We start from the raw sequence: 12,468 nt of genomic DNA, 5'->3' as shown, positions 1-12,468 counted from the left end.
CACATCATTTAAACCCATGTGTTAACAAGGAAATTAATAGTTAAGGACATCATATATTTTACTTTGTGCGCACACCAAACACACACATTGGGTCAAATCCTGGGCCCTGTTCTTTGTGTTACCATATTGATCTGAAGCTGCAGGAAGCTTAGGGAGACAGAATATATTGGAATTGGCCAGGAGATTGGACCTGAAACTTATCTTCTTACAAAAAGTGTTAAAGGATTTTAAGGACCACAAGTGATTAGTTTTCAGTTTTAAGTCTCATCTGAAAGATGTTTTATATGTAATAACCGGTAAATACTAATCCATTTTCGTCAAGGATAATGCACAGGTCAGCAAAGGCTATCAGGCAATATTTGAACAAAAAAAGAGCGGTCGGCAACACCCTTTCTGCTAGTACAACAAATGCATTCCGAGAACAGCAGTGGCACCTGCCTGACGAGTCAGAAAGGGAAGTAGGAACATTCAGGAGCTTTAGTGCTCAAAGTGCATTTTATTTAGTTGTGTGCATCATACCTCTGTCCTTGTCTGGATGGCTTGGCATAGTCTCTCCCATGTGTCATTGACCTGATGGGTCCTCCTCTGGATATCTCCTATCTGGCTGTGACACTCTTTCTCCAGGTGAGATGCTAATTCATTTATCGAGAAAACCTTAGTATGTCCCAGAGGTTTCACCTCCTTTATAAAATCTTCAAACTTTTTCTCCAGCACCTGCAGAAGAAGGATGGGGAGGCAGATTCAAATATGAAGAACTTCTACAAACCCATGCCACCAACCATGAAGGAGGCAAAGGGAACTGATCACTTCTCTGCCATGTCCTACAGAACTTTCCTGGAGTGTAAATCACTTAAAAGTCATATTTCCTCCACTCATCCCCAGAACAAAGCACCTCTTGCTGTGAGGAATCAACATCTTATGTCACACAGAGAAGATGACCTACCTCCTTGATGGCCTGATATGTCAACCAAGAACAACAAGCCAAGAACAGGAATGGAAATGCAAACAATTCAGCCTCTTCCCACAAGCAATAGTTGTTGAAAGTATACATGCAATGAAGCAAGTATAAATTACACCTCTCTGCACCAGCTTGGCACCATTGAGACTTCAAAGGAAATTAACCCTGGGGTAAGCAATTAGTGGTATGGATGCTTTATCTCAGGCTTTTCCGCTGAGAGTGCTACACATTTACAACCAGAACCCCAGTTCCCAGCCCCTTTCTAGCCAGTGCTGGGCTCCCTTTTGGGCTATGCTGGTCTTCTACAGCCCTCTGCCACAAAGGAAAAGAGGATGTGACAGCTTTCTTTTGCCCCAACTTTCTCCTCTGGTCGACACTGCCTCAGAGAGCCCTGCAAATGGGTTAACCAGGCAAAAATTAGACCCAATGTGTGTAAAAGAGACAATCTGATTTTGCTTAATTTTTGTCTGTATATTATGCTTCAGTGCCACCAGCTATACATACAATAAAGCTAATACCTTCCCAGTTCTACCAGACAGGAAGTTTTTTACCTCAACATCTTCCAAATCCTGCCCATAGTCATCTGATTCCGCCACAGCCTGTCTGCTGGAAAGCCAGGCATCCACTAACTGGATCTCTCTCTCAAACTGGTACAATTGGTATTGTTCCTGCAGGCGTCTCCTCTGGGTCTTGGCTCTCTGTAGAAGAGACTTGTAGTTTGCTAGGACAGCCTGGAGCTTCAGAAGCATGGCTGGACTGTAAAGAATAACAATCAGCAGCCATGTCATTGGGTAGAGTACTTAGCCAGTAAAAACTATTTCTGCTACTATGTTTGTAAATGTCTCTTTTGCCCTCTAGTGCTATCAAAGCTGAACTTGCAGCAGCTCAAAGACAAGAAAAAGGAAGAATCTAGTAATAGGGTGAATTATGTTAGAAGTGTGAGAACCAATAGGTTCAGGAAATTAAAATATCTTATTTCAGAGAATGATCCTTTTTCCATCTCCTCCCTCCCTCCCCCGCGACAGAAAAACATATTGGAAAGAGAAAGGTAATGAATTATGAAGAATACTGATTTGCTTAATTCCCAGACATGGTTAGCTCAGATCCTTTAAACAAATGAGGTCTGGATGAGAACTGCTGGGAGTAGGCAGGAGCCAGAGAAACTAGGGTAAAATCTATAACCTTTTGTTGCTTGTTATGTGGTTCCGTTGTATTCACTGAATAACAGGAAATCATGAAAATGAAAGGTATGTTTTTGTTGCAGTGGGAAGGAAGGGCTTTAAAATGTCTCCTGACAACAGTGTTTCTGACAGAGTCAGTGAATGGTTAATGCGGGCTACTCCTCTTTTCAGTTTGTACCTCTCTAGCAGGTTTCTGTTAGAAGTGGAACAGCAATCCGGTTCCATTTTCCTACCTCTCTGGGTTATCGCTGTTTACTAGATTGGTGCCAGTCTCCTGAAGCTTCTCAATTCGGGGCTTGAACCCTTCCACGTCCAGCTTGGTAGCCTCCAGTTTGCGAAGCAACACCTGGGTGGTTTCTTCATTCTTCCCACAGTCAGATGTCTCAAGGATGAACCCCCTCTCTGCCATCCAGGACTCCACTTCCAAAAGCTGTTGGAAATGCCGGGATAAACGTGAGACACAGATATTCATGCATGAGAAAGAAACCTGGAAAGCAGTAATGCTCTAAGAGACCTAAAGGTGATAGTGGACAGCAACCTAGATGTGACCTTGCAATGCAATATAGTAGCTTTCATTCTGAAAATTGTGAGACTAAACCCAAAACTTAGGGCTGGTCTATACTTAGCCGCTAGTTCGGCGGCTGGAAATCGAACTTCCTGGTTCGATTTATCGCGTCTGGTCTGGACGTGATAAATCGAACCAGGAAGTGATCCCCGTCGACTGCGGTACTCCAGCTCAACGAGAGGAGTACCGCGGAGTCGACGGGGAGCCTGCCTGCCGCGTGTGGACCGCGTCTGAACCGCGGTAAGTTCGAAGTAAGGTATGTCGAATTCAGCTACGTTATTCACGTAGCTGAATTTGCGTACCTTACTTCGACTTGGGGGGTAAGTGTAGACCAAGCCTTAGAGTCATGTAGTTGGCCCCCATTGTGGTAACTGGGGAAGCAGTTTTTTATCTCCCTCCTATCTGTATAAGTACTTGCCAAATATGAAAAGTCACAAGAATGGTTTGGGATTCTGGTTTAATCCACTCTAAGAACTCTCACCACCAGTTAGCACTGTGGACATCTGATCCATGGTGGTGTTCAGCAATCACTCAGAGCCAAGAAGGCTGACAAAGGCCTGCTTCATCAGTGTTTGAATTCTACCTGAATGGCATTGTTTAGCATGGTTGGCCTTCTGCATAGCATAACAACCAGTTGCAACTGGCTCTTGTCAGAGCCTCTTAAAGGTACAGTTCCACATATGATCCTTTAAACAAATGAGGACAGCACGAGAGCCTCATGATGTAATGGATATATGGGACTGATATACCTTGAATGATTAATAAGTAATGATTCCATCAAGGCCTTAAAAATTAGAAACACTATCCACCTCTGTTTATCCCACAATAGGATCCACCTATGAAGACAATAAGAAAATGGTTCACATCATGTGAGACGCTCTGTCTAAAGACTCACACATCAGCCAAGGTCAGGCATTCCCCTCCCCGACTATAGATACTTAAATGGCTAAATGAGGATATGGTTAATCACCTAGGCAAGAATCTCTCATTATTTGCATAGGTGTACATTTCTTTCTCTCCCCCAACCTAGCTAAAATATTCCAAGTTGTCAAACACTCTGCTTTCCATGTTGAGTGGATCAAGACAAGAAATGGGTGGGGAAGCTGCCAGTTAAAGAAACTAGAAATGTGGCTGTAAGAGTGAAGGTTAAATTGGGCAAACTGTTACCACAAGAAATCCAAGCCATATGTTTTCACCAAACTATACATTGTTTCCTTGTAAATCAAATATACTGTGAATAATCTGTCTTTCACCCCAAATTAGAATCTGCACATTTGTTTGCCTTCTGAGTTAGATCTATAGCCTTCTATATGTGGGAAAGGCCTCTTGTTCTATTGTAAGTCCTAAATAATGTGAAATGCTTAGTATAATCAGAGAATGCACAGAGTATGGCCTCCAAATTTAGAAGGTCATAAGGATTGTTGGTTTTCATTGTAAATAACTGTTGCACTCTAGAAGTAATAGGAATTGTCTGGCACAAGGAAGGAGAAATGTTGAAAGACATTAACTAGGGTATAACTTTGGGATATTAAGAGATTGCTTAAAGGGGGATCCAGATTGTTAGTAGGGCAAATAATAAAATACAATCCTTGAAATTCATCGCGAGGCCAAAAGACCAAAAACATCAATACACTTGATCACAGCCTTGGATAGACCAAGAGACTACCTACACTTGACCAGAGCTTGGCAAGTACTACACTTGATCTTAAGGCTCTATGAGTTAAGATCAAGTGTAGTACTTGCCGAGCTCTGGTCAAGTGTAGGTAATCCTTGAAATGAATCACACTTAAAAAGCCTCCGACAAGAAAAGGATTAAGGAAATTTGTTATACACCAGTGCCCTATTCTGGTGACCAATGGAAGCAGCAGAGAAACTAAGAGCTGAAATCTGAGGACCCACTTATCACCTGTCCCATAGGAATCAGAGTGTGGCCCCCTCCAATGAGCCCTGATGCTAGAGTGTATAAATTGAGGCCGCCATGTGTTCAGGGAGTAGATGGAACCCAACACAGCAAGCTGCAGAATCCCAAGTGTGACCGACGCCCATACCAGCCATGTGGAAGGACTCTCCCCCGTTACAGGGTTGAGAGCAGTGCTTAATTTGTGCCAGGGCTGAGTGTTGGCACCTCTAGGCTTGGCAATTCATAGCCCTGACACCTCTGGGCTTGGCACATCAGTTATGAAAGTAAAAAAAATGCTTGATCCTCGGCACCTCTTTCATTATAAATTAAGCACTGGTTAAGAGGATAAGAAGAAGTGGGGAGATTTCGTCTCAAAGATTGTATTTCCTCTTCTGTTCTTCAATAGAAATAGCTATAGGTTATCTTGCTGAGTCTACACTCTCTAGTGAGACCTCAAATAACCATATTTTAGATTCTAACACCTTTATAAGTCCAAGCAAATTGGCCTAAGAGAGATTAAAAACAATAACTTTAAGCAATTGCTTTTAATATTCAAAACGTGTCCTTTTTGGAGCAGTCTAGTCTAAGAGAAGTAACCACACTCTTCGAAGTGCCTTAAAGACAAGTGGAACCTTGGAAGTGTGACAAATGTGTTAGGTAATAACGAATTGAGAATTGTTGGTAATAAGAAATGTTGGTAATTTGCATTGTTCTTTAATATAACTGTAGAGCCTCAGCTCTAGTATGTGATCATTGCTTTCAGGATTGTATTGTGTGTGTCATATACACAACTAGTGTGTGTACATTTGAGTGGTGAACTGTTGATTATATATTTATGTGGTTCTGGGTGAATTAATAAATTGTTGGTTGGTTAAGAATAAGCAAGTGTCCTGATTTGAGAAATATTGTTCAAGTTAAAAGCTGACCTGGAAAGAACCCAGCATTAAACTAGTAAGCTAATGCTCCCTGGACTCAATAAAAAGGGGTTATCCCATTGGATTCTATTATACATTGACAAACCTTATTTGTTAGATTTCAGCTTTAAAATCTAACTGGCACCCTGGCAAATTCAAAAATTGACCCCCTTTTGCACATACAATGAGTTTTTCTTACCTCACTGAGGAATTGATGGGCCTCATATGATTGCATGAGTCTCCTTCTTCTCTCTTGAGCCTCAGCCTTCAAGATTTCTACAGAAGTCTCCAGCTTCTTCAAATGTTTCATGATCTCCTGGGAGGCAGAATGCCCACCCCTCACCAGCTTCTGCCCAGTGCTGACCACCACTTTTGTTAGAGCATCACGGCTGCTAATCTCATTCTCCAAGTTCTGGAAAGCACAAATGAGAGACCCCAAATGTAAGCGATGGAGGCCTTTCTTCCTATATACTGCACTTAGCAGCCCACTCAATCAATTTAATAATTACAACTCAATGTCTTTTTCACATTTAAAGATGGGCCAGGGCTGCAAAGTTTAGATCCAGACCAGAACTTATTGGAAACTGAGGAGTATTTGGACTAAGAGTTTCGTTTGGCCAGTTACAGAAAGAGAGGGTAGCTGCAAAGTTCAGCTCCTGATCTAAACTTCCCTAGGGTTTTGAGGTAAAATGTCCTAACCACAAATACTTGCTATCAGGAGCAACCACCTGAAACACCCACTTGAATCCATGGTTATGCCATACTTCATGAGTTAATTAATGAACTTCTAGGAAACAGCCCCAATTTTCCATCTGTTCAACAGCTAAATAAATGTTTCTAGCTCTTCAACGTAATTCCAGGAAACACAGCTTTACCAAAATGGCATTTCAAAGCACAATAGGAACACACAGTGATGACCAAGACAAGGAAATAATGACAGGAGACATGAACTACTCAAACCAGCTCCCCAACAACCTCTTTCAGCCCAGTGTTTGAAAACATCTGGCGTTTGCCAAACCAATTCAGTTCATTCCTATGCACACACATTCCCACCCAATGGTGCTCTTCCTTGTCTTACTGGTGTAACTTAGACTTTATTCTCTTTGGGCAGGGACTCGGTCTTCATACTTGTCTGTCAAGGGGGCCAGGCATTCTGTAGGTAACAAAAGGACAGCACCCTACGCTCAAAGTATTTCCCAGCCTGATGAAATAGTTCTGCTTAATTTGTAATTACTATGGAATTGAGCCAGAATGAGAGTTGTACTGCAGTGTTACATTATGTAGAAGAGATTCCCTCTGTAGCAATGAGCCATACTTTTAGCTCAGCTGGCAGATCACTTGTCTGTGAATGATGGGGGCCCCTAATCTTATCTTTAATTTCCCCTTATTAATCTCAGAGGCAGCCACTATGTTGCTGAAAAGTGATACCATATCTGACACTAGCAGAACAGAATCCAGTGTCAAACAGTTTGTACCGTGTATTAATAATAAGTCAGCAATGTGAAGAACTTCACTATTTAATATTTAAGGACATGTTTTCAAAGCTCCTTCATTTGTACCCAGAGGAAATGGAAACAGTGGTGTGTATAAACCTTACATTTATGCACACAAACTGAATATTTGTGTGAACACGATTGCTATAATATGCAGGTAAATACACATTTGCAGAGGCAGGTATTAGATATTTACTCACAAATTTCATCCACGCTCCTTTCTGTGCTAGCAAAGGTGGGACTGAATTTTGAAAACTTGGCCCAACAGGACTAGAAATAAAACAGTAGTGTTCTTTAGAGGGGGAAACTAATCTCACAGTAGAGTGGAGACTGGTTCCTGATCTTTAACATGAGATCCCCTACACAGCCAACGTAAAAATGTCTAGTAGCCTGTAGTAACTAAAAGGTTCAGAACCGGAAATCTGAATTAAAAGCTTTGAGGGCCAATCTCACGTCCATTGGAAGAACTGGCAAAATGTCAGGGAAGAGCAGGCCTGTTATTTTGCAACTGTAATACACACTATTTTCCCCCAGACTAAAATTCTATTGAAATATTTCGAAACAGCGATAAATAACAAGGAGAATTTTGCAGCTTAAGGTGTCATCACCACAGTCCCCCCCCCTCCCAGCCCAAGCTCCTTCCCCTGGCAAATCCAACCCCAATCATTCAGTCCTTTCAGGGACCTAACTTACCTCCCTACAATGTCAACATTCAGAATGTTTTTAAACAGAGGAGTTTAAATGCAAGCATACACTCGTCCCCACTTTCCATCCTGGTGAAATGAGCCTTCCGCACCAATGGCATGTTCTTAAAACACTATAAATTCTCCTATTTCATTTGTTCTAACCACTCACTGGTCAAAGTAAAATCTACATCAAACATAAATTATTCACAATATACCTGTGGCCTCCACAGCAATATGCTGGAGAATGCTTGACAGCCCTTTGTTATAAATTTTCCATTTAATTCAAGGGATATTTGGGATGATTTTCCCACCCTTCACGGGAGTCCACACCTTTCTAATAAACCACCTGGACTAGACATGACTTTTACCCCACAGCTTTAAAAAAATACTGAAGAGCAGATCTTTTTTCTCTTGAATTGCATCATATTGCACCAAATGTCAGGTGTTTTAAAAATATATTCCCAGGGGATGATAGCTCTTAGTAGATCTGCAATTTGTAATGGGGCTAGGGGCCAGAAGAAGTATAACCAACAGGAGACCGGGGATGGTACTGAAATGAAGTGCCCCTCGTTACCCAGCAAAACCAGTAGCTGCTGCAATCTCCCTACCTTGAAATTCTTCTCTCCTATCTCATTTATTGCAAAGGAGCAGATTACTCTAGTTGAAAAACATGCGCGACACAGCTGCTGTTTCATTGGTATGGGAGATGACAACGTTCCAGGTTCTCCTTGTCTCTGATGACAGATCTGAACCTTGCAAAAATCGTAGTAACTAACTTGAAAGTTGTTGCTAAAATGATGGTGGGATAAAGGTAATAATGTTCTGTTAATTCCCTTATTTTTTCAAAAAGTGCAGGAGGAGAAGGTTCCTGACACTCCTTCACCCTGCAGGCATCTGGAAGGCTAATATGCCTGGATGTATTTGCTGAGTTTTAACATTTTTTCTTGGGACATCTGTTGCTTGGAGAAGCCTTGCCAGCATGCACAGCCGCTTGTAAAATCTATTTAGTATTGCAACAACCAGGGTCGGAGCTCAATAATTTGCACAAAGGGATAGGGTGCCCAAAGGGGAGTGCAGGGTACACTACCCAGAGTATTGGTGTGAAAATACATGCCCTGGGTGCAGTCTTGAACATTCCAAAGGCATGGAATTGCTCATTAAAGAGCACCCTTGTGAGACAAGGATAAAAGTCATCCCTGGCAGTGACGGTTTTGCTGTAACCAGAGCAGAGGAGAAGTGTTCCTCTGTAGGCACATAGGCACCATCCCACGTTCTCCTGCTTGACTTCAAACAGTGGGGATGGTTCCCATGCTGCTTTACCTGGTGCTTTTCCTGTAAGCTTTGGACTGTTGTCAGAGATTGGCCATAGTCCTTGGAGGAAGCCAGGGGGAGCTTCTCATGAACCCAGGCCAACTCATCGTCAACATCCCGGAAGAACTGGTACTGTAGCCTGCTCGCTTCCAAACTCCCACGCCGCTCCTGCAGTGGATCACTTAGGTGCTTGTACCTGCAGATTTAAAATGGAACCAAATTCACACAACAGAGAGATCGTAAGGTAATAGAAGCAGGTGCCTTGGAAGTGAGAAAATAAATATAAAGGAGAAAGGTAGAAGGGGACAGAGAAGTGAGAAAACGGGCAGACACTTGCATACCTGTGCACCACCTGATCAACCCTCTCCTGTATCTCATCTGCAAGAAAATGCTTCTCTTGCTGGAATTCACAGGCTGTGTCCACAAGCACTTGTAGCCGATCGCTGTGGCTAGCAACATCTTCCTCCAATGCCCCTTGTTTCTTCAGGAGACTATTCAAAACCACCAGGTCACTGCTACTGTCTGGAGCCTTCAGCTCGCTTTCCACATCTTCCAGCCATTTCTCCATATCCTCCACACTCCGCTGGAAACGCAGGGCCTGGGGGCAGGCAGGAAGCAAATGTCAGCAGGCATTTAGGGTTAAAAAAATCCCAACCTCCTCTGTCAAGGAGCATGTGTGTCACTTTCAAAAACCTTTTCAGGGCTCAATGAACTATCTCCTCACTTCTGATGCGGTGTGCAAATGTAGAGAACAGAGTCCATTGAAGAAACTCACAGAATATAAAAAACTCTATGATCTGGACAAACTGGAGAAATGGTCTGAAGTAAATAGGACGAAATTCAATAAGGACAAATGCAAAGTACTCCACTTAGAAAGGAACAATGAGTTGCACACACACAAAATGGGAAATGACTGCCTAGGAAGGAGTATGGAGGAAAGGGATCTGGGGGTCATAGTGGATCACAAGCTAAATACACCTCTACCTCGATATAACGCGATGCAATATAACACGAATTCGGATATAACGCAGTAAAGCAGTGCTCCGGGGGCGGGGCTGCGCACTCCGGTGGATCAAAGCAAGTTCAATATAACGCGGTTTCACCTATAATGCGATAAGATTTTTTGGCTCCCGAGGACAGCGTTATATCGAGGTAAAGGTGTACAAGTCAATAGTGTAACACTGTTGGGGGGAAAAAAAGCAAACATCATTCTGGGATGTATTAGCAGGAGTGTTGTAAGCAAGACACAAGAAGTAATTCTTCCTCACTACTCCAGTCTCAACTGGAGTAGTGTGTCCAGTTCTGGGCTCCACATTTCAGGAAAGATGTGGACAAATTGGAGAAAGTCCAGAGAAGAGCAAAAAAATGATTAAAGGTCTAGAAAACATGATATATGAGGGAAGATTGAAAAAATTGGGTTTGTTTAGTCTGGAAAAGAGAAGACTGAGAAGGGACATGATAACAGTTTTCAAGTACATAACAGGTTGTTACAAGGAGGAGGGAGAAGAATTGTTCTTCTTAACCTCTGAGGATAGGACAAGAAGCAGTGGGCTTAAATTGCAGTGGGCTTAAATTCCTGTCAGGGTGGTTAAGCACTAGAATAAATTGCCTAGGGAGGTTGTGGAATCTCCATTCATTGGAGATTTTTAAGAGCAGGTTAGACAAACACCTGTCAGGGATGGTCTAGAGATAATGCTTAGTCCTGCCATGAGTGTAGGGGACTGGACTAGATGTCCTCTCGAGGTCCCTTCCAGTTCTACAATTCTATGATTCTCTGACATGCCCAAGGCAGCTGGTGGATGTGATAATTCAGCGCATATCGCCTCTGCATCCTCCTCTGGAGATCTGGCTCTAAACTAAATCTTCCACCAGCAGACACCACATGAGAACATAGCAGCAGCAGCAACAGACTTCTCTCTGTGGGGTTCCCACCTCTTTGCAAAAGCTTCAGTGCATCTGGCCTGTGCTTTGTAGTATTTGTTATGTGCCACTGATGATTAACTCCTTGGCTCCAGTGGCTTGGTGTGACAGAGCATGTGAGGCAATGGCACATTGATGAAACTTAGCACTTCTGCCTTGCTCTGTCACAGGAAATGGCCGCGGGACCTGTCCCCAGCTTTACCTTGTAGGCATCCTGTAGCTTGGTCCTTTTTTCATGGCAGTTTTCCAGCAGCTCATCCCAGAGCTCTTCCATTTCTTGCAGTCTGGACTGAATGGCCTCAGGAGCATAATGTCCCTCTTGGAGCATCTTCTCTCCCTCCTGCAGCAAAGACAGCAGACACCACCCTCTCTATTAGCCCACTGCACCATAATCCACCATCTATCTATCTGAGATGTGTGCTTGGTTATCAACACCCATAAGCCACTGCTTGGGGGTAAGAACCTGCTTCTACAATCTTTATTAATCCCTTAGCAGAACACGTGAGGTTTGGTGGGGATAGAAGAAAACACTCTAAGTCAAAACTGTTGCTGGAATTGGGATGGTAGTTGAGCTTGCCAGACTTCAGGCCTCTAGCACTATTTGAAATGCCAGAGACCTATTGCAGCAGGATGTCTGGGAGTCAGGTACTGACTTACAAAAACACACTACAGTCTCCTGGCAGAGGATCAATCTGAGGTGAGAGTATGCAGTATTTGTACTGCCTAAAGGCTGGTACTGAATCTGGTTTGCCAGCATGGCATTAGTAGGTGCCCATCAACCCATCTCTCTCTATTTAACACCTCTGGGTGCTAAAATCAGGATCACCTTGTGCACTGTATGATATAGTCTGAGTCTGTCAGTATTTCTATTATAACTCCCCAGTTTCAGATGCTTATAGATTAGCTGGGAAAAAACCATCCAGCAGGCTGGCAACTTTGCGGTATGTTCTCAGCCCATGAGCAAGTTTGTATTATATCCTTCTAAAGTTAGACTGAGGCACCTTTTAGTTATACAAAGGGGAGAAGTGGGAGAGGAAAGAACCCATAACAGGTTTCCAGTTGCAGATTTTCCTCTACAGAATCATTCAAAGACCATCTTTGTTACATGAAGGAACCATAAAAAAAGATCCTTTCAAATGACTCTTTAAAGGCACAAGATCCAGGCAGGTCAGAAAAGGCTATAGCTGCACACTGCAGTATTCTACAAACAGTGGGTACTGCAATACCCAGGCACAAAGAGATGAGTGTGGGTTGAAGCTTCACTCTTAACTCTGAAGTGTCTATTGTAAAGCACCTTGTACACGATTGGTGCAATAACAACAACAATTACTGTATTGAGTTTAGGTTAAATAAATATACACATAAGCATCTCCAGACTGTCCATCTACACCTGATACTCGATACCTGGCCAAAGCTTGTCATGTTTCCCTCATGCTTCCCCCACTGGCAGGTTTCTGCCAAGGCAAAATTTTAGTGAGAATTCCCCTTAAAACTCTTTGTTCCTCTTAACACCCTCCATCTGACGTGCTCTAGGTTCTTG

At 42.9% G+C, this 12,468-nt stretch overlaps 1 protein-coding gene across 1 annotated transcript in view; it reads right to left on the bottom strand.

Moving 5' to 3' along the window:
* Positions 1-12,468, bottom strand: part of SPTBN5 (spectrin beta, non-erythrocytic 5) — a 132,000-nt gene that overhangs the window by 20,312 nt on the left and 99,220 nt on the right. Inside the window, exons 45-51 of the mRNA XM_026651316.2 lie at positions 11,131-11,268; positions 9,350-9,606; positions 9,018-9,204; positions 5,718-5,930; positions 2,373-2,569; positions 1,510-1,714; positions 520-714 (exon numbers count right to left, since the gene is read on the bottom strand). Of these exons, the coding sequence (XP_026507101.1) occupies positions 520-714; positions 1,510-1,714; positions 2,373-2,569; positions 5,718-5,930; positions 9,018-9,204; positions 9,350-9,606; positions 11,131-11,268 (1,392 nt within the window). The remainder of the gene's footprint in view (positions 1-519; positions 715-1,509; positions 1,715-2,372; positions 2,570-5,717; positions 5,931-9,017; positions 9,205-9,349; positions 9,607-11,130; positions 11,269-12,468) is intronic.

This window comes from Terrapene carolina, unplaced genomic scaffold (assembly GCF_002925995.2).
Source record: "Terrapene carolina triunguis isolate 2854851 unplaced genomic scaffold, T_m_triunguis-2.0 Scaffold96, whole genome shotgun sequence".
NCBI classification, from domain to species: Eukaryota; Metazoa; Chordata; order Testudines; family Emydidae; genus Terrapene; species Terrapene triunguis.
This window is presented reverse-complemented; position numbering and strand designations above follow the sequence as displayed.